At 38.0% G+C, this 27,526-nt stretch overlaps 1 protein-coding gene across 2 annotated transcripts; it reads right to left on the bottom strand.

The window, feature by feature from the left end:
- Nucleotides 1–2,130: 2,130 nt before the first annotated feature.
- On the bottom strand, nucleotides 2,131–27,442 carry LOC140137978 (NADPH-dependent diflavin oxidoreductase 1-like). Of its 2 annotated transcripts, none has more exons than XM_072159804.1 (15): nucleotides 27,331–27,442; nucleotides 19,348–19,484; nucleotides 18,742–18,819; nucleotides 17,448–17,545; nucleotides 16,527–16,625; nucleotides 16,029–16,130; nucleotides 15,098–15,319; nucleotides 13,775–13,896; nucleotides 11,234–11,412; nucleotides 7,991–8,146; nucleotides 6,158–6,272; nucleotides 5,739–5,885; nucleotides 4,539–4,657; nucleotides 3,501–3,595; nucleotides 2,131–2,633 (listed from the first exon to the last, which is right to left on the bottom strand). In XM_072159804.1, the coding sequence occupies exons 2-15, from the start codon at nucleotides 19,480–19,482 to the stop codon at nucleotides 2,489–2,491; spliced, it is 1,812 nt and encodes a 603-aa protein (XP_072015905.1). In that variant the 5' UTR covers nucleotides 19,483–19,484; nucleotides 27,331–27,442; the 3' UTR covers nucleotides 2,131–2,488. The 2 variants fall into 2 exon arrangements, with proteins under 2 accessions (XP_072015905.1, XP_072015906.1); XM_072159805.1 differs by lacking the exon at nucleotides 27,331–27,442 and adding an exon at nucleotides 22,961–22,983.
- Between the last annotated feature and the right edge of the window lie 84 nt (nucleotides 27,443–27,526).

A 27,526-nucleotide genomic window follows, 5' to 3' on the forward strand; every position in this document is an offset into this window, starting at 1 on the left:
TCCCAAGAAAAAGAGCCGCAAGTCAATACATAATCAAACTGGTTTGTTAATACAAAGGTCAGGGTTAGGGTTAGGGTGAGGGTACTAGCAAACTTCTGGACTAGAGACCCTTAGAGGACTAGATCTGGTGGGGAACTACGATTATACAGTGGTTCACCTAACTAAAGTTTGGTAGTGACGTACATGTGTCTTTCCTTGGCTGCAGTATTGAATAGCATATGAAGTTAATCATACAGAGCAGACACATATGCATACAAGGGCGGTCTGTCGGCACTTACTGACGTCACTAACAAACTTCAGGTGAACTACACTACAAGATTCTTATTGCAGCCTCCTGCACAGGTATGCCTGCGCCAAGGTACCTGACTGGTATACACAAAGTACCTACATAGTACCAATGCTGCACAGGACCCCTGGTGCTACACTGGTACTCCCCTGGTACTGTATAGTACCCACCAAGTATCTTGGCAATAATGTACCTGTGCAGGCGGCCTCAATAGGAATCTAGTAGTGCAAGTATAGCAGATGTACACCACTGATTTGAGTGATTTTAGTGATTTATAGTTCATGGCAGTATACCTTTATAATATTTTAGATTACATTATCATGAAGTATGCTCAAACTGGAGCTGCTAAAATGCTTTTTCTCACAGCTCAATATAAAAATATCTATTAAAAACACTATAAACTGCAGCAGGTTAGTACCTTGTAAATATCCAAGTGAGACTCATAACATTGCATATTGATAGTGCCGTACTATTACGCTGACTTTTGTATTCGGCGAGGATGACAATTTCGACCTCCTTGTTTGTTTACAAACAGAGAGGTAGACAAAAGGCCTGTCAAAACTGTTCCGCTTGCCCAAATACTCAAGTATCAAAATGATGGTCCACAATAGAGTGATTCATGCAACATGAATAGGGGATTAAAAAACTGAAGTAGGACCATGTGCTTCTTTTGTCCAATTTGCCATCAAGAATTCAAATGGAAACAGTTCAGACACAGAACACGATCATGTCAAAAATTAATATTTTGTTCTGGGTCTGATTATTCGGACTAGCGGATTGATACAGAATGAGGCACACATAATTAGGTGCAGCATCGCACTAGTTGTGCAATGCATGACTGGGGTGCGCTTATGTGAATTACACGAGTGTAAGTTGGCACTTTTATTGACACGCGCAGTAACAAAAACCGAATAATTGGTGTCAATTATAAGCCTAAAAAAGTACCATACTGAGTAGTACAGGGTGTCCCAGAATGATTTGTACCGTGTTTGCAAAAATAAGTAAAAATAGAAGACGGGCAGTGTATCTATTTTTGATACCACCATTATAATGTTGGACATGTCTCCTACTTATTCTGTTAATTTCAGCACGCTACCTTTATTTGTTTTGGCGTGTCATGCAATAAAGTAAAATCGATGAAAAACGACTCGCATACCTTTGAAAAATGGCACGATACGATTAAATGAAGAACGTGGGATATTTTGCACAGCATTTCGACGACAACTACTGTTGGGGTTGCGCCTTAAAGCTTGCCGGACAACTGCAATGTTCGCTGTAGTTCTTACAGTCTTACGAGCACCTGAAACTTCACTCTGCCGATTCCTGACAGTTCCGTGCTCGTCAACCTTCTTATACTCTATCGTCTAATGAATCTTCTTTGCGTCTCAACATAGCTGCCGGTTTGCCAGTAAGTTTTTGAAAGAAATCCACGCTGCTGTACAGTAAATTGAGGGGCCGTCTTTTCTGTACCACAACCAGTTCGATCTCTGCAAGCATTTCAAATGACATGGACCTCACACCACAATAACTATATTTAAAACTACTGCCAAAGAGAGAATAGGATTAGGCCACAAATCCTTAATTCCAAATAATGATTGCTTCGTAACGTCATAAATAATAGATAGATATCGGCTATTTAGTGAAAATATGAACAGGGCACAACTAAAATACCTGCATAACTTTTTCCAAATAACTTTGTGCTGAACGGTTAGTAATGTTACAGATTTTCAAAATAGGTTGCGTTGTCAAAACTTAGAATTCACCTTTTTTACATAATCTTCTATAACTTCTACTAGAAACGCCCAATTTTAAAATCTAAAAATCTGAGAAAGCTAAGTATATGTACAACTTAAAATGCAAAACAATATGACCATTCAACATGCCCTTCATACCTAAAAAATTCCATCTTTCCCGGTACAGATCATTCTGGGACACCCTGTAGTTCTAAAATAGTTTCTCTTTGGTATAGCTTGGCATTTTTTTACTGTTTAGCATAAAACAAAATTAATGCATAATTTAGAACTTAAAAATAATTTCATATGGCATGATCATGACTGTGTGGTCATCAGTATCACATGACTAATGTGGTCATCATATAATCACATGATGATCATGTGGTTATCATATAATCACATGATGACCACATGTGGTTGTGGATGACCATATTGGTTATGACATTATGATCTCATCCTCATCAGAACATCATGACCATGTTTCAGTTTGAAATCTACGAGTTCTTTCAAGAGTTCTGACATATTCTTCGATCTCATCTTCAGTATGTTTTCCTTCCATCTGTATCACTGTCTTGAGGGCATCTCTCACATCAGTTGGCATTTGCTTGGCATTCCTGAAGGAAAATGTATGGGGGTAAAAAAGATAAACTATATCAAATGGGGTTTCCCTTATCAACAAAGCATCTTGTGGGGTTTTTTTTTGTAATTCACAGCTTTTATTTGTAATAAAAACACAATCTGGTGTCTCAAAATGCTTTATAATTATCAGGTTACATGTTCAAATACTGATTATAATCATTTCAACCTCCTTTGTGCACCCAGCAAAGTTAAGAATTTCTGAGTGTACTCTTTGCACCCAGACCAACTGGCCTAGTTGATGCGACGTGATTGTGATGATTCACCATTGCAGCAAAATTACAGCGCTTTGAGTCCTCTAAGATCTGGAGAATGGCGCTTTATAAATCCAAAATTTATTTATTTATTTATTTATGTAATAATCTATATTGGGATGACTCATGCTGTAACGATGTCTACCATGGAAGTTATACACTCTTCGACACATGTTCCTGTTCATTGCAGAAAACAAACTTAGTCATATGATATACCAATGGGCTTGTTCAGCGAGTGAGATGTACATGTTTTATAACACAATTCAACTAACCAATCAGAACCCCGCACCCCGCTTCATGCTTGTGCAGCATGTGCGCTACATCAGCGAAAAAGTTCCCAAGTTCATTGATAAACAGTGTCATCCCTACACAACAGTAGTATACATGTACACCTTATAGTGGCTTATTCCAGTTGAAATCCATACAAGCCCTATGGAAGGCATGAGCTTAATCTCCCACACAAGGAGTGTGAATTGTAAACGGGGTTACCAGTATTGGTGGCTCCATTTGAGTCCTGTGTGGGAGATTAAGACCATGTCTTCAATAGGGTGTGTATGTATTTCATCTGGGATAGCCCAATGTGGTTCTTACCCTGCAATGAAAAACCATGCTTTCTGTTTCTCCACCAAGTCCCATAAGTAGGCACTGTTTTCCCTGATACGATGCTGGACATACACCTTATCCTCCTGCAATATATAAACCATGGAGAAAATCAATGCAAATATTAGATATGGGATATCAAATTCTTGAATCAACATGCTGCCTGCACTAAAATTGTGACAAGGGAAATGAGTCTCATGTCAAAAATAGTTACTAGCCCTTCAAAAAAATCTACATTTTGATACAAAACCCCATGCAAATTGAACTTTTGGTTACCAAGTTATTGATTTATCAGTTCTTGAAAACAATAAGAAGTAAATGAATTTGAGTTTCTTGTTTTGCAATAACTCAAATCAATATTAACAACATTAGACTCCTTCTTTCCCTTCATCACATCACAAATGTGAAAGCTTCGCAATCTATTCTTTTTTGCTTCTTTCTGTAAGTGATCCTTGAGATTTCTATACTTTGTTTGGCTTATAATTGGCAAAGACTCATAGCTGCTCATAACATCATGGATTGATATAGAATCATTACAATGACATGCACGCAGTTGAGTGCAGGACCTACGCCAGTTGCGGTTTTCACAATGCGTGACTGCCGTGCCCTTATGTGAATTTCTGCGAGCGTATATTGGGACTTCATTACCTCGTGCAGTAAAAAAAACAAAATTGTTTACACCAATTATAAGCAGAATAAAGTATAGCTATATTAAGCAACATACTGGATCACAGCATGTCCATTTTGTTAGGTTCCTGGCTTGAAGTGATATGATATCAGGGATTTATATTCTGTGTTATGTAGGTGTGCCTTAGGTGCAATCCATGCATGGTAATGTTCTGGATCCGATCCATGATTACACATTATTATGCATGATTCATTACACAATGCCAACTAAATTCAACTTAAAGATTGAGGATTGTGATTCTTATTCTTTAATAGCTGCAAAGTGATGCCTAATCCTAACCGAAAAACCCAACCCTATTCCTTGAGTTATCTTCCAAAACTATGATATCTGAGTAAACAAACCTGATCTCTTGAGAAAGCTGTGTAGAGTTGAAGAAGATTCCTGCTTATCAAAGGTTTCCATTCATCTTCACAAAAGAAGTCTTTGTCTTTGCTACGGCATCCAAAGAATAAAGTACAACCTATGCAACGAAAACAAAGCATGCATAAGATAACATTAAATTGGCATCATAGTGAAAGCTACACTGGGTTTCAGAGATGAATGGCAGTCCTTTGCTCAGATTGACGCGAGCGCCCTGTTAATGAGCGACATACGCAGAACTTTGTTTTCACTTCAAGGGCGCCGATCTGCGCCGACAAAAGATTTGACACACAATTGGCCAATCGGATTATCGGTCTGTTGCTATAATTTTCAGACGATTGATTTAGCCAATCAGAACCCCACTTCTGTGTATACACTCTGCACGCTCGCAAAATGTAAACAAGTGCCGTTCTTCTCTGATAAAAACTTTAGTGAATGTTCCCAGTCATTCAGTCATTGACAGTAATGAAATCTAATATGGGAATTTACTTGATTTTGCATCTTGATACATTGCGTCTGATACCATCATACTATCACCAACTGACCCACTGGGCTAGTCATCCGGAAAGAGTAGAGTAACCATCACTTAACAACAAAGGGGGAATGTGACAGAATTTATCTCACGTATGGGGCTGGGCTATCAAAAAGATTCTTAGCCATCTTCAAGTTTCATGATCAGCTCAGCAGGTCAGTAGTCTGATAGTGATAGTCTGATGGTATCAGAAACAATGTGCAAAATCAAGCAATTTCCACAATTAGATTTCATACAACAAATTTGTGATTAAAGTGACACTTTTAAAGTGATTTGAAGGTAGTCTATCAGGAAATTTCAATTGAATGAACATAGCGTAACAATTTTTGGCGTACACTGCTTGATGTACGCCAGCGTGTGCGACTGTGTGTGCATAACATGGAAGTGAATTCAACCATACCAACGAACTCGTGATTGGTTAGTACTGTATCCAAGGTCATGTGTTTGCATTGTAGTTTGAAATATGTGAAATAGGATCGCGGTTGGATCGATTACAGCTGTTGAAAGCTGTGTTCATTGAAATTGGTATTACGTCTGAGAAAATCACTGCAGCCCCTTCTGGTACTAGGATATTCATTCACAGCTTGACAAGTAGTTCTTGAGATGTGCTACATATGAGGAAATTGCCAATACCCTTGCAAGTACTTACCGCCAATATTGTTAGATGTCCTTTCTTTAATATAACTTCTAAATGGAGCTAGGCCAGTGCCTGGGCCCACCAATATAACTGGGGTAGACTCATTCTTTGGAAAGGAAATTGTGCCCTTTTTCACCCAGATTGGAACACGGACATCTTCTGCAATTAGAGCACATTGTAAATGAAAGTTGAATAGTTTGATGTGTAATGGCACTGTTATGGTAAAATCAATACTAACAAGCCTAACTAACAAGTTTTAAGTTTTCATGGAATCAATCAACATCAAGTTGCCATGATTTAAATGATATATTGATCAGAAGGAAACAAAAGATTTCAAATATCAAAAACAACTTGCAGAAGAACAGTGGAAACAGTGTTGGTAACAGTGCCAGAAGAAATTAAAGTGAGAAAAGTATTGCAGCTTCCCTTACCTTTATGTGGGTGTTGATTAGCAAGCCAGTTGGAACATAAACCTTCTCTTGGTTTCACTAGTTTAGTTTTATACCTAACAACAGCCATAAGTACTTGAATTTGGTCAGGATGAGCCTGTGAAGAGAAATGAATAAAGTACAACAGAAGGTTACTGACATTCTATGTCGAAAGCTTTTCTTAGCCATTTTTGTGGCAAAATCAAAGTATCCTTATGACAATTTCATTGTGAAAATATGACATGTATATTTCAGTGGGCCTGGATGAAGATGGAGCCTATCATTTTTTTCCTTAGCTCGTGTAAATTCACATAAGCATGTTATACTCAAAGAGTTCTAACTCAGAATCGCCCCATGCATATCATTGTGGCAAATCTACCATATTGGTTTGTCACTCATGGAGACTAAAATAGTGTACCTCAGGTATTTATCAGCAAAAGCCCAATATCGAACAATAATTTCTCAGGCTTTAAAATTGTTACGAAGGTTTGCGTGCAAGAACACTTAGCCCATGTTATTGGCAAAAGTAACGCAGTCTACTCGGACAACACAAACAAGCACACACATCAAACTTTACTGGACATGTGGCAAAATAATTTGGATGTACAGGCTGAGTCAAAAAGAAGTAAACTCATGTTTGAGGGGCTGTAACTCGAGATCTGCAAGGAATCTGCTAAAAATAAAAATACCACTGGAAAGAGTAAATTCTACACATCTAAATAAAAAAGGAATTATTGCAATTGTTCACAGCAAACTAAAGTTATACTCATTTGAATACAACCACTAATTTTTGTAGCTGCACACGGCTGATTGATTTTCATCCATTTCAATGTCGACGAATCAGCAAAGTGCTAGCAGGCTTTATTGTTGAAAAGACAACTTTTGCTTTTAATTACTTTTCAACAAAGTCCATGACGGTATTATAGTTTGTAGGGATACCAATTCAAGTCTTTACGAACGATCCGGCAGAAGCTTGATTGGGGAATGTTGGGTAAAGGATTGAGCTGATCTTTGGTCTTGCTGTAACGCATGTCTAACTCTAGCAATGTTCACTTGTGATCTAGCAGTTCGTGGTCTGCCTGAAGCTTCCGGCCGTCTGTTCCTTAGTGTCCCATGCACATCGAGCTTGTTCACATTCTTATATACTACTCCCTTACATGAAAGCCGGTTAGCTGTAGGAAATTGGAGACCAAAAAGACGCTGAACTTCAGTGAGACTCTTAGTTTCATGATACTTCATCGACAGAAACGTGCGCTCCCGTGCGGTAAATTGTGGTGCCATGTTGTCATTTGTCGTTTTATTATAATGTAGTGCAGTGAGGTAAAATTCATATTGAAAAGAACCCTTTAACATGTAGGAATTATTGATCGAAACCACACCTGCCACAGAACTTTATTTGCATTTGAATATCGCTACTTACCAATCAATATAATAGATAGGCCCCTACTTGGGAAGTGAAACCGTGTGCAGCTACAAAAATGGGTGGATGCATTCAAATGAGTATAACTTGAGTTTCCTGTGAGCAATTACAACAATTCGTTTTTTATTTAGACGTGTAGAATCTGCTCTTTCTAGTGGTATTTTCATTTTTGGCAGATTCCTTACAGATCTTGAGTTACAGCCCCTCAAACTTGGGTTTACTTCTTTTTGACTCAGCCTGTACACTATTTTGCCCTCCATGTCGGTTCTCATTCATTGGGTCAGTTCTCATTGGGTCTTATATCTTTGAAAATATCTGGCTTCCCAAAGGCTGGCTATATAAACCATTGCCAGCTTAGTTTAATTCTAAGCAGTTAGCAGGCTAATTAAATGTACTAGTATAAGATTTTGTCTTACCTTCAGTGATGATGCAATAGAGAATGCCCTAGGTTGTATTGGTGGTATCAAATCAAATAGATAATGGAATGGAATACGAGAACTGACATCAGGAAAATCCTGCAGCACCTCTAGGGTGGTCCTCCTGGGACGATTGCAGTAAGAATATAACTCTTGCTAGAAAAAAGGAAAATCATAGTAAATTCTATTATTGAAATCCAGTGTGCCAAACTTGTAACATTGTTTTACAACACTTATTTAATGGCTGTTGTACTAGCAGGGGTGAATGGATTTCAACATTTACAAGGTGTCGTATGTACTTGAACTTATCAAAAGTCCAAACTAATTATGTTCTCTTCCATAGATTTATTATGGGTTTGAACTTGATGTGTTGAAGAACTTACAATGTGGTGTAAATAAGTGAAATCCACCCCAGATATGCCACAGATGAACAAGTGACTTTTATTATAAGTTAGAACTAACTAAAGGATTAGGATTTAGCAATGTTTCATTTAGCAAAACAGGATATTTTTTAATCCCCCAAAATAGTGCTGCATTTTCTGGAATAGGGAGAAAACAAATCATATTTCCATGTTATAATGCAGCTGAAATTACTTTTCTGAAGCACAGGCTGCCCTTACCAAAGTGAACAGCTAATTAAGCCTTATACTCAGCAGTTGTAAGTTTGAACAGCCAGTAGCTTAGCTGCTACATGCTTGGAACAGCTATAATTGAGCCTTCACATTTTTGAACAGCTATAATTTAGCCTTCACATTTTTGAACAGCTAGTTTAGCTATAGCTGTTTGATTTTTGAACTTGGCTTATAGCTGTTAGCCAGTTATAGCCTTCACTAGCCTTCACTTCCTCAGTGGTTGACCCAAGGGTCAAATAGGTGCATGATGGGAATATATTTATAACTGCCATTTTGAACGGGTGTGGATGAATGCAGATGGAATCTTAATCCTTTGGATATGTTTCCAGCTTTATTTATAGGCCTTGTTTTTCACTTTTTACATTTAGGACTTTTTACAATATCATATGCAATGCATGTAGTTATCTTTGTGTGCAATAATATATGCCGCATCATGGATAATGTAAGTATAGTTAAGCTTAAATTTTGCAGGCTTAGTACATAGTGAAGGCTATAATCATCAAACAGCTAGTGCAGGCTATTATTGAACAGCTAGTGAAGGCTATTATTGAACAGCTAGTGAAGGCTATTATTGAACAGCTAGTGAAGGCTATTATTGAACAGCTAGTGAAGGCTGTCACTAGCTGTACCTAATTTACACAATTCATCATTTTGCAGGCTTAGTACATGCTAAGTGAAGGCTATAATCATCAAACAGCTAGTGAAGGCTATTATTGAACAGCTAGTGAAGGTTATTATTGAACAGCTAGTGAAGGCTATTATTGAACAGCTAGTGAAGGCTATTATTGAACAGCTAGTGAAGGCTGTCACTAGCTGTACCTAATTTACATAATTCATCATTTTGAAGGCTTAGTACATGCTAACTAACAGCTACTATCTGAAGGCTAAATTACCTGTTCAGTGAAGGCTTTCAAACAGCTAACTGAAGGCCTTCATTTATGGTAAGGGTGAGTCGCATGGAATGGAACAAAGGCCATGTTAAGGATCACCCATGAGGCTCTCAATCATGATACCACAAATAATCCTGTTCATGATTTCTTCATGGTTCCTACCTCCTCTATACCACAATGGTCCTCCTCAAAAAACAACCAGTATGGGAACTTTAGAGTACCATCAACATCAACGAAAATCACAGACCTAACAAACCTAATGATGATACACGCAGTCACGCATAGGACTTGGAGACAGGTCATGGAACCACCAAATATAATACGGAACATCATCTAGTCCTCCCACAAAACACACATGTTGCAATGCAAAGAATACCATTTCACATATATCAGGCTCAAAAAATGACTCAGTACAAAAATCTCCTGGTTTGCCCAAAATGCAAGTCAAACACTAACACAGATGCAAAGAAACTTACCGAAACAATAACATCCCTGCAACAAATTGATGCAAATTTCAAAGATAATCAAAAGCTGATGAGTGACAAATATGAGCTACTCACAACTGAAAACACTTAAATGAAACATCAAATCAATGATTTAATGGACAGACTATCCAAGAAGGATGCTACAACAACTCCACTTGCTGAAACAAACCCAGAAGATAAGCCCAATCAGTTGTTACTGATAAACCTTCTTCCTCCCCATGCCACAGTTGAATGTATGAGTGGAGCACTGAGAGCAGATCTGGAAGGGGCTTAGATGGAAGATCCCAAGCTAACACTTTACAGCAACATCACTGTACATGCGGGAAGTAATGACATTGCAGATAAAAGTTAGGACATTATTCATGATCTAGAACATTTAATCAAAAATGCTCAGATTAAAGCAAACTCATGCGAAGATCCACATATCATCAATTTGCCCTTCTCGTGATGAGCATGATGCTGATGTCACTGACGTTAATAAGAACATTGAACTGTTGCAACCTTCTTCTGATGTAGAAAAGATGATAGTCTAAATTATGGAGTTACAATCTCAATAAAACTGAGGTATAGAGGGTATGCAATATGACGTCACTCATAACAGAGTCATCCTCATTTAAATAAAATTCTGTCCTCCATAAGGTACCACGGGAAAATTCGCATGATAATACAATAAAACGTGTGATAGGTATGAATGGTTGTGGAATCGATCTAGAGACCTGTCCATCAGTCAATCTTAAATTATCTTAGAACTGTCCTCCAGCATGGCTGTCGTTTCAATTGTTATACCGTTCCGGTTGGTTTATTGCATATACACTATAATTACAATTGTGATGCCGACAGGGGGCCTTAGAAGGCGGTAAATGGCAATGAAATCCATTTGACATGATAAAAAACTGCATTTCCTCAAACCTTTTAAAATATGTATAGGGTCACCACAAAACAACATTTGGCAAGCAAAATCTCTGAATTTCACTAAATGCAGTGTTATGCAAAAACACTGCATCAAATGGGCTCTTCCAGTTGCAATCCATACACCCGGGCCATACACCCCATATGGAAGACATGGCCTTAATCAGGAGTGTGTATATCAAATGGGGTTACCAGAATGGATGACTCCATTTGAAATCTACACAACCTATACCCCCTGTGTAGGAGATTAAGGTCATGTTTCCATAGGGGGTATATGGATTTCAACTGGAATAGCCAAATGTCTGTAAGACTCAGAATACACCATACCTGTCCTTCAGCTGATGCAAATTCCCTGAATTTGTCCCTCTGTAGTTCATCTTGAGCAAAAAATGCAAATAATTCAAAGAAGTACCTCCTAGGTATGGCATTGATGTCAAGGTAATGTGTTGCTAGGTGATGCATAGAACATGGCCGTGGGATATGCCATGATAAAGGTAAAGCTATATCTGAAAACAACAAGCAAGACCAAATCATCAACAAAGATATGTTTTGGTATAGATGTATGTGAAGCAAAATAAGGACTATTGTCTGTCCAATTAACTTAGACACCCAGTTTTTGTTACTTATTTGAAAAAATATCCACTTTCAAAGAAAGTCATGAAAGAAAGGTGTTAACATTCGCTGAGACCTAACAGGATTTTTGTGTTTCCAAAGCATTGAGTGAGAGTTTACCAGAAATTCCATTGAAATTGGAAGGTTTTTCTCAACACTTTAAAAATAATCCGGTAGAAGTTGGGTACCATTATTTTGGAAGGTCTCATTATACAGATTTGTAGGTATTGTGATTTTGGATAGTGAATGGATGAATAGTAAATTAATTATACTCCTCACCAAAAACATTTTATAAAAATCAAAAATATAATTCAGTTCATAAAATGCAGACAGTGTTTCTAATTGGCATATTTATTCTTAGTGCATTAACTTAGTGATCCCAGGTGTCCCTCAACCAATTACAACAATTCGGCACGGTATTTGAATCTTGTTCTGTGCATGCTTTTGCATTTTCTAATTCCAAGAAAATACAAATTGTATGCTCTATGAATGTTCTGATGTTATTGGTGAGGAGTATAATTCACAATACACTCCAGACACATAGTAACTTGCCCTATCGTTATAATGCACCAACTGTGACATCTTTTGAGTTATAGAGGTTGTGCATGAAATTATTGATTGGCTCCAAACAAAGGATTTGAACCGGTGTCCTTCACGAAATCATGGCACAGTGCAGTCCATTCAATCAAATATTGTCATAAACCTATTTCATCGTAGTGTATTTGTTATGCGTGTGAGACGACCTCTCGCGGTAGATTGCAAACGTGCTTTTGTTGAATGCATTTGAGTAGACCGCCATTATTGTGAATTGGTAAAAGGATCAAAGAAAAAGGGTGGCATCACTGATCAATATGCATGTTCAAACACCCCTTACTGTAAATAGATTATCCCATCAAAAGTTTCAAGTCATTAGGAATATTCGGCTGGACCCAGATATCTTGCTGTAAATCGGTCAAAATTGAATAAAAGTAGACAAGGAAGAATATTTTTTCATCGCTTTACTAATAATTTCTGTTAGGTCTGACCGTGTTTAGCAACTTTTCTTTCATGACTTTTTGCCAAAGTGAAAACTTTTGAAATATATCCTAAAAACCGGTGTCTAAGTTATTTGGACAGACTATAGCAGCCTCCACAGGAACAGATGACATTTGTTTATACCAGCCATCTACAACTCTCTTCAAAGTTAGCATCCCCATATGATTAGTGTGCTGTTGAAAATGGCTTTGCATATGCAAGTCTAAATCTTCCCACAGGTGACCTATAAGATTACTGTTTTCATACGACTTTTACAAAATATTCTACTTCTTTTATACTCTAAAGAGTAGCACATATTCTGGCATCTTGTTTGCATTTTTCAACAGGTGTGCAAAAATTGTGTCATCAAGTTTATTCAATATTTTAAAATTTTAAGTCCATCAAAATGTACCATACATATTAAATTTAGCGTAGAAAAAAGCATGCTAAACTATATGTGACCCTCCCCCACAAATGGGCTTTAATGTCAACATTTTCACCTTTTGTATATTGGTCATGCAAATTGTCCTTATAATAATCTTTATATTACAATGTCCCTATTACTTATTTGCAAGGTAGAAAAAAATCAGTAAATGGGTCGGGAAATTCTTTATTTTCTATTATTTTAGTGAGTTTCAATTGACCATATCTCAAAAACTAACTCTGCCAACATTACAGCCCATTTGTAGTGGATGGTCACATACACCCTTAGACTAAAATTACAACCATTTTTTCATTATAAATTATAAACATACCTTTTTGCTTTCCTTCATTGCATTGTAATGTTTGAAGCTTTTTTTTTCAACTCCAATTAGGCCAAGAAAGTCTGGCTCATACTCCTGCGCGCATTGCTAAGTGAACTCCAATTAGCGCTTGGCGCTACCCGTTGGCCGTAAAATTCTTTTTTTTTCACCTATTTTGATATTTTCAGTATTGTATCACAATCCAATTTGGTCTTTTTTTGCAGTTTGGTTGTTATTTTTTGTACACATTTCACCATGATTGCAAAAGAGATAAACAAAACTATTCATTGTGTATGTACGGTATATTACTATGTGGCTGTTCATGAATTTAAAAAAAAGCATATCACTTAGCTTTGTTACCAAATGTGTCTGAGACAGACTTTTTTTTTTTTTGGCCTATAAGTTGCCAAGATTTTACCTGCTGACTCAGCAGAGCTAGAAAAAGAAATTCAAATCTTCATATCTGGACAAAATAGGACAATGTTGTTGTATGTCCTACCTGGGTCATTTGGTTCCAGTGTAAATTCTTGATCTGGATCAAGACCTAAGAGTTGTAGAAATGAATCGACTGTATCAGACGGATTGCAGGGCTGTATCATTACCACATCACCAGGGGCATAACTGCAGCCAAAAAGTTATAAATCCACAAAAAAAGTTTTTCAATGACAAGGCTCACAAACAGTGCATTTAAACAAACATACATCAATACAGTACTCTCCTGAAATGAAATGCCTGGTGCATGTAAGTTATATATCACTAGTTTTAGAATATAATTATAGCAAGTTTAAAATAAAAGAATGGGACACAAAAAAAGGCTAGGTTGAACAGATGCTTATCACCTCTAATGCCATCCCAAATTTATCCAACAGGGAGGGAAATTATATTAGCCTAAAATTTACTGCAAACTGGGCACCAGGTGCATTTGTTGGAAGGAACAGAATTTGATGCAAAATGATATTCCAAAAAAATGATATGTGAGACAAAAGAAAAGGATTTAACTTGCCTAGCTGCATGGGGAAGCTGATTCTAAAATGGCAAAATCCAGATGAAAAAGCTAGCTTTATGAGCTTCAGTTTTACAGGCAATGTGTTTTAGCCAATGGGAATCAAGGGATGATTTAATGGTGGCATGGTCTTGTCCAGAACTGTTGAATTCTACAAATTCACTAAGATCATATTGCCCCTTTTTGCACAATCATGAAGAAAAGGTTGTCTCTGTCTTTGATAGTACGTGGGATACATACTTTGGATTAGACCAGATATGTGAGACCCCACCATATCTGCATGTTTCATATAGTAGAAATAGTATACTCCTGAATTGTTTTACCATGTGATAGCAAACAATTTTAAGTTCAAGCTTGCATGCAATTCTACTGTTCTTTTAGCACTATAGATGCAAACACTCATGCTATTTTGATCCCATATATGATAATCCAATATAGAGAGATTTCCCATATTGTTATACCATTTTCCACCCTGATGTGGCAGTGATGTCAGTGCAAATTTCATTGGGCACAGCTGCAAATCGCTAGTATTCACTCACACACAAGCACACTTAAAGACTCTGCATAGATACGTGCACGAAAAACAGCTGCCTCAAAGCTTTAAATTTGATGTCACTGCCACATTAGGGTGGAAAATGGTATAGTCAATTTTAGGCGTACTATTTTAATTATTCTATAATCAGATCCACAAAGTCAGACATCATTTTCAAACAATAATTTTAATACTGCATCATATTTTTAACACCACTGTTTCCAGGCCAAACAGATTGCACTTAATTGTTTAATGAACTTTACAACAGAAAGAAAGAACAGACATACCTTATACCAGAGCCAGCAATGTCAAATTGCATAAGTCGAACATCTTGGAAATGATCCGCTGCCGTAACCCTCTTGTTAGACACTAATCTTGCATAGAATGGACACATCTTTGATGGATGCTTGTCTCTTTGTTCACTCTCCCCTAATCGTGGAATTGAAGGGTGTTGGTACTGATTGGTAGTACTTGAGTTGTGGATCTGAACATTGTATCTAGGAGGGGGACTGCAGAATAACAAAACCAATTTATTTGACAATGGGTATCAATACAACTAGCATGAGTTTGAATTACCTACAGAAAAATGTCATTGCACTGGTATTGGGTTTATCATGCATGAAAGAATATAACATTTGGACCCATGTTAATATCACACAAGTTCTTGTTCTTTTATTTAATACCATTACTTAACCATTTTTCTTTAGATTTACTACATTAAGAACTAATAATTTATCTGGCCACTGGATGTATTGGCGATGTACCTCCTAAATTTATATCTCACTCATATCTCCTCAATTGCTATTCATTCATCTTGATCTTATCACACATATCAATGACATTCTTCAGTGATAGAGTATCATACTACATGTAAATTAAATCATTCTTGGCCAAGCTCAAACATTATAAATGCTAGTGACTCCGCGATAAACACACACACAGATAGCACAGTACAGAAGAAAGCACAGCGTTCGAAATAGGGCCAGTCAGCCGGCCATTGGCCTGTAACTTTTTGGCATGGCCGGTAACTTTTCTGACTGGCATCTAGTTGCCGACCCGGCTGGCCGGTAACTTTTTGAGGCATATTTCGAACACTGAGAAAGCATACATGCGCCTTACATTGCGTACACGCTTAGTACGCGGCATGGAAACAACAAGAATGTTCGAGTTTGGCTTTGGCCATGAATTACTTAATTTACCTGTATGATAAAAGCTTACCATATATCAGCACTAATGGTTTGCTTTCCTGGTGGTATGGGATGTACGGCTAGTACCTGCTCCCAGAAAGACACCAACCATGGATCCACTACTGCATCAGGGCTACAAGCATACAAATACAAAATAATAGAAGCTAAAGAAAATGTTAAAATATAAAGTTATAGAAGTTCTGATTGAAATCAGTGAAACACAAAGAAAGTAACAAATTACTGTTTGTAATGGCTTACAATTGCTTATTGGTTTCCAACTTCCCTTTAGTCTTGTGTAGAAGGGGGTAAAGAGCTTTGAATGCTATGGTAAATTGGCATCAATGAGAGAGAAAGCACCATCAAGTTTGACATTACTGTTGGTATGTTATTGTTTAGCTTTTGTCAGCATGGTGGCTCTCTGGAAAGGGCCATCAAAATACACAAGCCCTTGTTTACTGTAGAACTGGTGGATCTGAAAAGAGCTGTGCTGTATAATGCCAACATTTTCAACCATGAAGATAATTCTTACCCTAAATCATGCTGGTCATCAGCAAGGCCAACAGGAGTCAGACTTGAAGCACCTAGTTGCAGAAGTCGCCTGTATAGCTTCTTGGCTATAAAGTTAAACCTAGAAAAATGAAAATGATAAACTGGATTTACTTAAGGGAAGGGGTGTGAACGTTTGGACAGTATTTATTGTGGGACATTAGAGTACATCAGACATATCAAATCGCATTCTGAATACGAAGAATGTCCTTCTGATATCAAACAATTTTGATTTTTGAAATTAGCAATGTAATACACATTTTATGGCAAATCATTAAAATTGATATTTTTTATATTTAACAGTACTCGAAGTAAACTTTATAAATCTGATGATTTATACTTAACGTGTATGTAGGTGGGATGAAATGCCGACGATCAATTGAAAATTTTGACCTTTCATTATTGAAGATATGGATTTTTTCCCAAAACACCAAAAAAATTAGGTCTTTTTGGGAAAAAATCCATATCTTTAATATGAAAGGTCAAAATTTTCAATTGATCGTCGGCTTTTCCTCCCAGCTACATGTATACACGTTAAGAATATATCATTAGATTTATAAAATTTACTTCGAGGACTGTTATATATCAACAATTTGAAAAATATCAAATTTTTATAATTTGTCATAAAATTTGTATTATATCGTGATTTTCAAAAATTATTTGATATCAGAAAGACATTATTCGTATTCAGAATGCAATTCGATACGTCTGTGGTGCTCTCATGTCCCATAAAAAATACTGTCAAAACGCTCTAAACGCTCATTTCAGACCCCTTAACCATACAAAAATGAATGAATTATAGACAACTGCCAAAGCAGAAAGCCGGCTGCTCTGAAACTTATAGGGACATCTCTGATTACAACAACAAAATTTAACACATAAAAGTTCATTTTATGTTTCTTACTTCTGGTATGATGAATCTCCTAATCCAAGAACAGCAAATTTCATCTTAGACAGGGAGTTGCCTGGTAAATTCTTCCTCATTATGAATCTCCAGAACATCTAAGATACAAGATGGAGAAAATATTATACACATTATCATCTACATATGATCAAACATTGGATGTAACATGTACATCACTTGTGTTTTAACATGAACTACAAAACATTAGATATCATGTATGAGTACCGTAACCACTCGGGTATAAGCCCACCCCCCTTGATGGCAGATTTTACTTCAAAAATGGGGGTGGGCTTATAACCGGGGAAGGGCTAGTGCTTGAATTTAAAAATAAGAACAATCACCCCTATTTGTATATGCCCAATGTACCAGTAATTTTTATCATCTATGTCAATTTCTTACAATTTTAAGTGGGGAATGTTAATTATCAACTGATGTTTTTTATATTCATTCTTAAATATGAGAGCAAAGCATTGATTTGATTTAAGAACTTGGCCAAAATTTAGTACTGGGCTTGTACCTGAGTGCACCCTTGTTCCCAAAATGTTGTGAAAAATAGGGGGTGGGCTTATAGCTGAAGGTGGGCTTATACCCGGGTGGTTACGGTATTTAACAAATGCATATAAAAAGTTAAAGTCATTTCAATATGAATAACTTTGCATTTGGTGTGGTGGGTCTATATAAATGGGGAGTGGGGTAAATGTTATTTAACAAAGCTGAAAACTTTATGTGATGAAATTGGACCATGCTCTAAAATGCTCCAAAATCTTTTCTAAACTCAACGTAATCTGATTTGAGTGTAGCAAAATGGTAATTTAAAAGACATTGATACAAGTATTCAATTGAACCCTTTGCTTCTTCAAAATGTGAAAGTCCATTCCTATCATTTCCAGCTTTCAAAACCTTGTTTTCAAATTGCAATGGATCTAATAAATTCAATTAAAAATCAGATATAAAGTAATTAGAAACTTGACAACTTTTGTCCCACACTATAATTTTATGCCCATTAAAACAGAGAATGATCTAATGCATCACTTCATCTTATTACACAAAATATATGAGATAAATGGCTAATCTAATTCAAATCTATACACCCCCTATCGAAGACATGACCTAAATCTCTCACACAGGTACAAAATGTAGTGTGAATTTCAAATGGGGTTACCGAATGGGTTACTCCATTTGAAATATACACCCCCTGTGTGGGAGATTAATGTTATATCTCCCATATGGGCATGGATTTCAATTGGAATAGCTAGCCCAATGAGGCAGCAGAAAGCCCTGGATGATATTTTACCTTCATATTGTCAGGTTCATCACCTTGACCTGTTGTTGCGCAAACTATCACAGCTAGCTCCTCATTTATTAAATCAGACTGTTGAATGAAAAATTAATATACAATGTATGAATTGCACATGTATATAAATAATAAACTATTCTGTGCAATTATATAGGCCTAAATGCTCTAACAGGTACAAATACTGTCAGGGTTTGGTTTACTTTGAAAAATTTGCTTGGCAATTTTTAGCCAAAGCAAAAATCTAATGCTGCATTATATACAAGTGTCATTTTACTACACACTAGCAGAAGTTCATTTTAAAAATAATAAAGAATTTATGAGAATCTTTTGTAAAAAAATCTTTATAGAGAATTTATGAGAATCCTTTGTTTCTCTTCCATTTTACATAATCTACCTGGATTCTTGTAAGTTTACTCAGGTGAATCTCAACAAGAATCAAATCTTGGATTTCGTACCTAATTTCTAGCCTCGCGTTAAATAATGGCATGATTCTTGACACAAAAAAATGTTAAATCTGGCAGCTCACTGAAAAATATAAGCAAATTCTAACAGCTCACAGAAAATCTAAGTGCAAATTCAGAATGCACATGCAACTTAGCTTACAATTGAATATGAGTCCAAGTCCAGGACTTTGGTAGTGAAATATCTTCTCTTTGCTTCTCTTCCTATTCTTTCAGCTACATCTTGTGCTGTGCCAGTTTGACTGCCATACAGAACTAATAGATTTCTTGCACTCATGACTGAGAAAAAAAACACACAACAATACACAAAGTCTGTAAGTAAATATGTGTCCCACTCTAACAAAACCAGAAACATGTCACATTTGTGATGTTTCATATTTTTCATAAATGTAAACACTAAACAATAAAAGCTTTTTATCATTGATGCCCAAATTATTATAAATAGCATGAACACCTCTTCAGAACAGATAAAAATCATTTTGAATTGCTAATTTTTGATAACAGAATTCTATTTTTAAACATAAACAACAAGACTTACATGTACATGTATAGTCTAGGGCAAAGGACTATTAAAAGAAAATAAGACAATAAAAAGAAAGAGCTACACAGTGGGAAAGAGGTGGGTCTTAAGTACATGGATCGAATCCATGGGTTCCTACAGTCACCCATCGAAAACAGGGTACTGACACCATGTCCATTTGGGCCAAGGGATGGTTTGTTTACATGGCAATCATTCCTTCAGAATAGGCAATACAGATTCCAAACATATAAAACATGAGGGCAGATGACACACATTCGATGGGTGTAGGTCTTAAGAAGGATCCTAATGGTTAGCCAAGAATTTGCTCACCTATAGCTTCTCATTCTAGGCTAGAGACATTGCATTCAAAATCTAGTCGGATTCGCTGAAGCATGACACCGTGTAAAGCAATGGAAGTTCAGAAGTAAACACAGCCAATCACAACAGGCGATTGCATAAAAAATGTTGCTAAAATTACACTTCAGCAAAAGTTTAGAGTGTCCAAAATAAGCAAATCTTGCTCAACTCATCGAAATAACTTTCATCCAAATTTCAGCATTAACAGAATAAATAACCTCCAGTGCAAAAAAATTGCACCGCTGTCCGACTGAAAAACGATAGCAAAGCACTCAAGCATCGAATGTGTAACTATCTTGTACAAATTCGAAGCTAGAGTAGTTCTCGAGTAACTTGGTGTTTTTAATCAGTATTCAAGGATTTGAAAGTCCACTTAGTCCCACAGTCAAATACCATGGCATTAGGAAATTGAAAACAGGACCTACATGTACATAATTGTTTTTATCTATTTCTTAAGATCTAAAAATATATTCTTTTTGAACACATTTCTACATAAATTCTGAAGTGAACACCAGTTACAAACCTAGACCCGGTTGCAGCACTTGGTTTTAGGTCCAGGGTCACAGGTCACTCCAAATCCAGAAAAGAGAAATTAAAAATCACAAAAATAAAAATACAATAATAAAAATAAAAATAGATTTTCATTAATCCATTCTGCAGCTTTATGCATTAAATGTTGGCTGAATATTTGGTGTTTCTTTTAAAGGGGTACTACACCCCTCGATAAATTAGTGTATATTTTTGCATTTTTCTCAAAAACTAATAACACAATGGTAACAAAGGTTATGTATATTATAGGGGCAAGGAATCCAATTACTACACTGGAATTTCAGTGACCCAAGACAAGCGGTTCGATATTTATGATAAGAAAAGAGGTACCGCTAGAATGCAAAAATAGTCACGAATTTACCACAGGGGTGTAGTACCCCCTTAATACTTTAGCATGTTTAGGGTTTTTTATTCTTACATGTTATAGTGGCCTTGTGGAAGTACAGTGTTACCCTAACCCTAACCAGAGCAGAAGGCAGCTATTACATGTAAAAATAAAAACCCTTATAAGTAAAGGAATGACAAATATTTTTGATGAAAGTCAATCTTTGACAAGATGTAACTTTGCTACCTAAACTTTGGAGACCTAAAAAGAAGAAAAGCACTAGCCTGGGCAGCTTTCTGGAAACTGGAACGCCTTTGGAGAAGCCTGTCCCTGCCAATCGAAACAAAAATCAAGCTGTTTCAGACAACGTGTGTTACTGTCTTTCTGTACGGGTGCGAGTCATGGGCAGGGTTAGCGGTGACCTGCTGAGTCCAGGGGTCCAAATTGGCAAATAAAGGGGTCCAGGCATCTAATTCTACACAGACGTACAAAATTAAGGGGTCCAAATCACGGGGACCTGCCAAATCAAGGAGTCCTGGACCCCAAGACCCCTTAAAACGCTACCCCTGGTCCCGGGTAATTACCAAGGACATGGAAAACAAGATCAATGCATTTGCAACATCTTGCTACAGAGTCATGTTAAACATCAAGCGTGTGGATCGGATTCCAAATGAAACCATCTACAACCTGACCAACACCACTCCACTGGTTGCCAGAGTCAAGATTCATCAACTCAAATTTCTCGCCATATACTGCGTCTTGAAGATGGCGAGCCTGTGAAAGAATATGCGCTTTATATTCCACCACATGGGAAGAGGAAACCGGGACGGCCGCGCACCTCCTGGGAGATACTGAAGGGATGCTGCAGCCAAACAAAATTGTTTCGCTTGCCCAAGATCGCTCCGCAGCCGACTGATGATGATGAACTTTGCTACGGAAAGTAGTATGACAAAACGGTTTTCAGTTTTGGCTTTCTTTACTCAAGGGCTTTAATTTGATATATAAAATGATGCGGTTTGATGGCAAATTTGAATTCACCTTTACTACTTACTGTCATGACTCTAACTAACTGTCAATTTTACATCATCATCATTTGCTTAAAAAGTTACCTTTTTCAGAGTCATCATTGAGCAGCGACGTAGCTTGCGACACCATCACGGCGTCTTCATTCAGCGTAGTGATGTATTGTTTACAATCCTCCGGTCACATGACCACCCGATGGGTGGTCAAGTGTCAGCAGATCATTGTAGATGGCGGGCAGGTCGTATCTGGCATCCCTGTTGAGCGTGGGCTTTTGTGTCTTTATCTCTATGGCTTCCCTGATCTTCCTGTTCCAAAAATGGTCTTCCCTGCCGATAACTTCCACATCTTCAATACTGGATCATGTAATATGATCAGCTTTGTGGTCACCGACTGCTGTTCGAGGGGTGGTGGTTCTAGTATGTTCTTTGAAACGGGTGCCGAGAGATCTACTTGTCTCACCAACATAAGTGCTGTCACAATCGGGGCAACTGATTTTGTAGATTACACCACATTTGTTTGGTTTTGTGGTTTTGTCCTTCGGATGTACTAGGAAAGATCTGATGGTATTGACCGGTTTGTGGTAAGCGTTGACCCCGTGGTCACAGAAAACATAGGATAGTTGCTCAGAAAGTCCTTTGATGTATGGCAGCGGAACATTGATTTTTCGCTCATACTCATACTGTGACCAGAGGATTGTAAACAATATACATCACTATCTACGCTGAATGAAGACGCCGTGATGGTGTCGCAAGCTACGTCGCTGCTCAATGATGACTCTGAAAAAGGTAACTTTTTAAGCAAATGTCAAACATGACAGAGTCCAATAATGCAATATCAGTCCATGCTGCTATCATCATCATTAATTCGATATTCAGTGACAATGTCAGTGACAGTGTCACTGTCAGTCACTGTCAGTGACATGACAGTCAACAGTAAGCTTACTGCGGGGTAAGCTTATTCTAATTCATTGTAATTACTTACTGAATTAATAATTTTAATACTCAATTTTAATGACCTTTGACCTTCATCCGGTGCAGTCGATTTTTCGGGTTGCTCCTGGTCTTGATTTTCAATCTTGTGCCAATTTTCATCATCCTGGGTTCTCCACTATTTTCACAGCTAGATATTGGATGTTTGAGACCTTGTCCACAATCTGCATTATTTATTTCGAATTTTGGAGAACTCATACTTGTACAATTTTGGTTGTTAATTTTCCAACATAGTGACTTGCAAACCAGGTCACCACCATATTGCCCACTGGATTCCCCCACCGGCCACGACCGGTCGACCGCTGTTTACATCATACGGAGTACGGAGTAGCAGGTGGAATTTTCAGGGACACACACTGTTGTACTGTAGCTTTTCATCTTATATAGTTGCTGTTTATTTCCATGACGTCTGTGAGTAATGAAAATTTTATTACTTATCCCATTTCCATGATGAACGAGACAAGAGGAAATATCACCGAGTTGTAAACAAACTGTTGCAGTGTTGACTATTGTAACCAAGCATGCAAGTGGAAGCTGCGATGGCTTCTATTCAGCAACAGAAATCCAGTCATTCAGTGCACTTTACAGTGCTCTTTCAATTGGTTTTAACATGTATCTCAACGTACACACTCAGCCTATCCTTTTACAATCAAGTTAACCAAACTTATGATCAAAACTATCGTAGTTACAATTATAGTGTAACTGGTATTGATACCAACCTGTCACTGTCAGCTGACTTTCTTGAGAGTCAGCTTGTTGCCAATTCTAGCAAATGGAGTATGGCAATAAATGTTATGTCAAGTCAGAAATTACAACACCAACCACAGGTATGGAATTACACTTGCGCAAATTCTACCAAATTACCTCACATGATGCTTGTAATCCTGTTAAGTGGTCAAGTGGAACTAAACCCTGGACCAACACCAACTCAATTAGATTCCACAGATCCATGTACGGTTTGTCACAGAGATCATGATGCTTCAGCATTATGCGGTATTTGTAGTGATGATGTGACCAGCATAGGTATTTTTTGTGATCAGTGTCATGCATGGTTTCACCAAGATTGTGCAGGAGTATCAGATCACATGTACTATAATGTCCTGAATAAAGAGAACATATCATGGATATGTTGCCAGTGTGGGCTGCCAAACGTAAGCTCCACTAATTCCTTTTTCAACAATGCAAGCGTATCTATTGAAAACAGTTTCAGCATGTTATCAGATGACTGTGATTTAGATATCTCTTTTGGGGATCCAGGTAACCACGTGCTTCCACACCCGTTAAAGGCTCATTGCGCCAGCCTCGTAATGAACGTAAAAACAAGAAACACAAAGTGAAAGTTATGATAATAAACTGTAATGGAATCAAGGGCAAGAACAAGCAAGCTGCTTTTCAAGCTTCCATTAGCCACCACGACCCAGATGTAATCATGGGATGTGAATCCAAAATTGACAGTTCAATCGCAACCTATTCTTTGTTTCCTGAGAATTATAACATCATTAGAAAAGACAGGAACAAAAATGGGGGAGGAGTTTTCCTTGCTTTCAAAAACACCCTGATAGCAACTGAAATGCCCGAGCTGGACTCAAACAGTGAACTTATCTGGGCAAACTTACACTTTGCTAATAGTAAATCATTGTACCTCGCCAGTTTTTATAGACCACCCAGTCAAACTGAATTTGCTTCAGTTGAAGAACTGAATCGCACAATCCATGATCTTCTTGCTAAACATCCCGTCAACATGTGAACATGGTGATAGGAGGAGACTTCAACTTTGGCGACATAAACTGGGATGATTGGCGTGCTACTGTTAGCAGAACCAAGGCCGTCCATGAGAAATTTCTCCAATTCCTGCTTGATAATTCCTTAGCTCAGCTTGTAAGGAAAATAACTAGACCACTCTCAAGAAAGACATTGGATTTAATTGTAACTTCCAATGCAAGTCTCATCAGTGAACATGATGTGCTGCCTGGTATTTCAGATCACTGTATCGTGTTATGCTATATCAACACTAAACCTCATCATCAGTGTAAACCACCCAGAAAGGTGTTTCTATTCAGGAAAGCTAATGAAGATCAGCTAAAAGAAGACACCAAGAAGTTCACTCAGGAGTTTTTGTCTTCTAACCCTGAGTTAAATTCAGTGAACTCTAACTGGACAATTATAAAGGAAGCACTCACTACCTTAATGCATAACCATGTGCCTTCAAAGACTACCAAAGGCAGTCGTCACCTACCGTGGATTGATTACAAAATTAAAAGAGCAATGAGGAAACGTGACCGGCTGTACATTAAGGCCAGAAGATCAAGACAACAGCATGATTGGGTGACCTTTAGAAATTACCGTAACAGTGTCACCAAAATGGTGCGCAACTCGCACAACCGTTACATCAACGAAGTTGTTGGTGAGAGCTTGAAGGACAATCCCAAGACCTTTTGGTCCTACGTTAAGCTCATGCGTACAGAGAACACTGGTATTCCACCACTTAAGTCTGAAGGAAAGCTATGCACCACAGATTCTGAAAAAGCAGATGCACTCAACACTCAATTCCAGTCTGTTTTCAATACAGAGGATCTTAACAACATTCCATGCAAAAACGCATCTCCATATCCAATTATTGGCAACCTAACCATTGGTACAGAGGGAGTAGCCAAACAGCTCGCTAGTCTAAATGCGAATAAAGCTCTGCGGACCTGATGAGATTCCGCAAGATTGCTTAAGACAGTTGCTTTTGAAATTGCCCCTGCTATGCAGTTCCTGTTTCAACAATCCTACAACCTGGGCATCATGCCCGAAGAATGGAGTAGTGCACTCGTAACAGCGTTGTACAAAAAAGGACCTAAGAGTGACCCCGGAATTATAGACCCATCTCGCTCACATGCCTTTCCTGCAAGATCATGGAACACGTAGTCCTTAGTCACATTGCCAAACACTTATCCATTAATAAGATCTTATTGGACAACCAACACGGTTTTCGGGAAAAATTATCAACTGTCACCCAACTTATTTGTTCCACTCATGATTGGGCATCCACTCTAAACCATCGTGGTCAGACAGATTTGATATTGCTTGACTTTAGTAAAGCATTTGACAAAGTGCCCCACCGTAGATTGGCTGTGAAACTAGAGCACTATGGCATTTCTGGTCCAACATTGAGATGGATTCAAGCATTCCTCAACGACAGAAAGCAGGCTGTATCTGTGAACGGGAGCCACTCTAGTTGGAAGGATGTTACGTCAGGAGTGCCGCAGGGGTCGGTCCTCGGACCAGCGCTCTTTCTACTTTACATAAATGACATTAGTGACCAGCTCAAATCTCAAATCCGGCTTTTCGCTGATGATAGCATCATATACAGGGAGATCTCCAACTCAGCTGACCATAAAATCCTCCAAGATGATCTCAACACCCTTGCTACCTGGGCTGAAACCTGGCTTATGAGCTTTAATGTAGGAAAATGTGCTACAATGTCCATCACTCTGAAGAAGAAGCCCAGTCTTTATGAATATAACATCCAGGGCGAAGTTCTCCACAGAGCCAAAGAGCACGACTACTTGGGAGTCACTATATCTGACGATCTTTCATGGACTACCCACTGCAAGAAGACCACAGCCAAGGCCAGTCGTACACTAGGTATGCTCAGGAGAACCCTGTCACCTTGTAGTAAGGAAGTAAAGACAAGAGCATATCTCTCCTTGGTTCGCCCTCAACTTGAATATGGCAGCGAGGCGTGGAATCCTTACACTAAAACAGACATAAATCGCATTGAACAAGTCCAGCGTCAAGCTGCCCGTTTTGTGCACTGTGACTACCGCAGAACTACCAAAGTCACACCACTTGTTCAAGCCCTGGAATGGGACACTCTTCACCACAGACGTATGTTAAACCAGGCCACAATGTTCTACAAAATCCAGTTTAACTTGGTCTACATTCAGCTGCCATCATATCTCCAAATATCAACTAGAGCAAGTCGCACCCAACACGGTTTCAATTACCAGCAGCCATCCTCCAACGTTGATGTCTATGGGTATTCATATTACCCAAGAGCAGTCCGCATTTGGAACAAGCTACCCATCTCAGCAGTGAGTGTTCCATCAGCTGAGATGTTCAAGACGGCAGCTCTTCCAGCCATCAGGGAGATGCAGACGCCACCAACCCTAAAAAGTCTCTAAGCATCACGTCTCACCAGCACCAGCACAACTTTGTATATACACCTTCTTGGCACACTTTTTGAGTTCATCGTTTTATTGATCGTCTTGCACCCTGAGTTTCCACCGCACCGGATGAAAAGGTCATCGATCACCGCTCCTAGTTTAGCCAGAATGGCTGCTATAAGGAGGAAACCACTGAAGACTGAAGACTCACTGCATCAAAACTGATCTCAAGAGAACCATTAAAGATTAACCAGATCGCCAGACACTGTGTATTATGCCGTTGGTATCGGTAAGCTTAAATGTGCACGTACTCTTTACACCTGCTGCACATGTGTGCATGTACATTTGTCACACATACCGTTTCTATTATATTTTTAGCACTATTTCAGAAACCTTAAAAAAACATT

This window comes from Amphiura filiformis, chromosome 17, assembly GCF_039555335.1.
Source record: "Amphiura filiformis chromosome 17, Afil_fr2py, whole genome shotgun sequence".
Lineage (NCBI taxonomy): Eukaryota > Metazoa > Echinodermata > Ophiuroidea > Amphilepidida > Amphiuridae > Amphiura > Amphiura filiformis.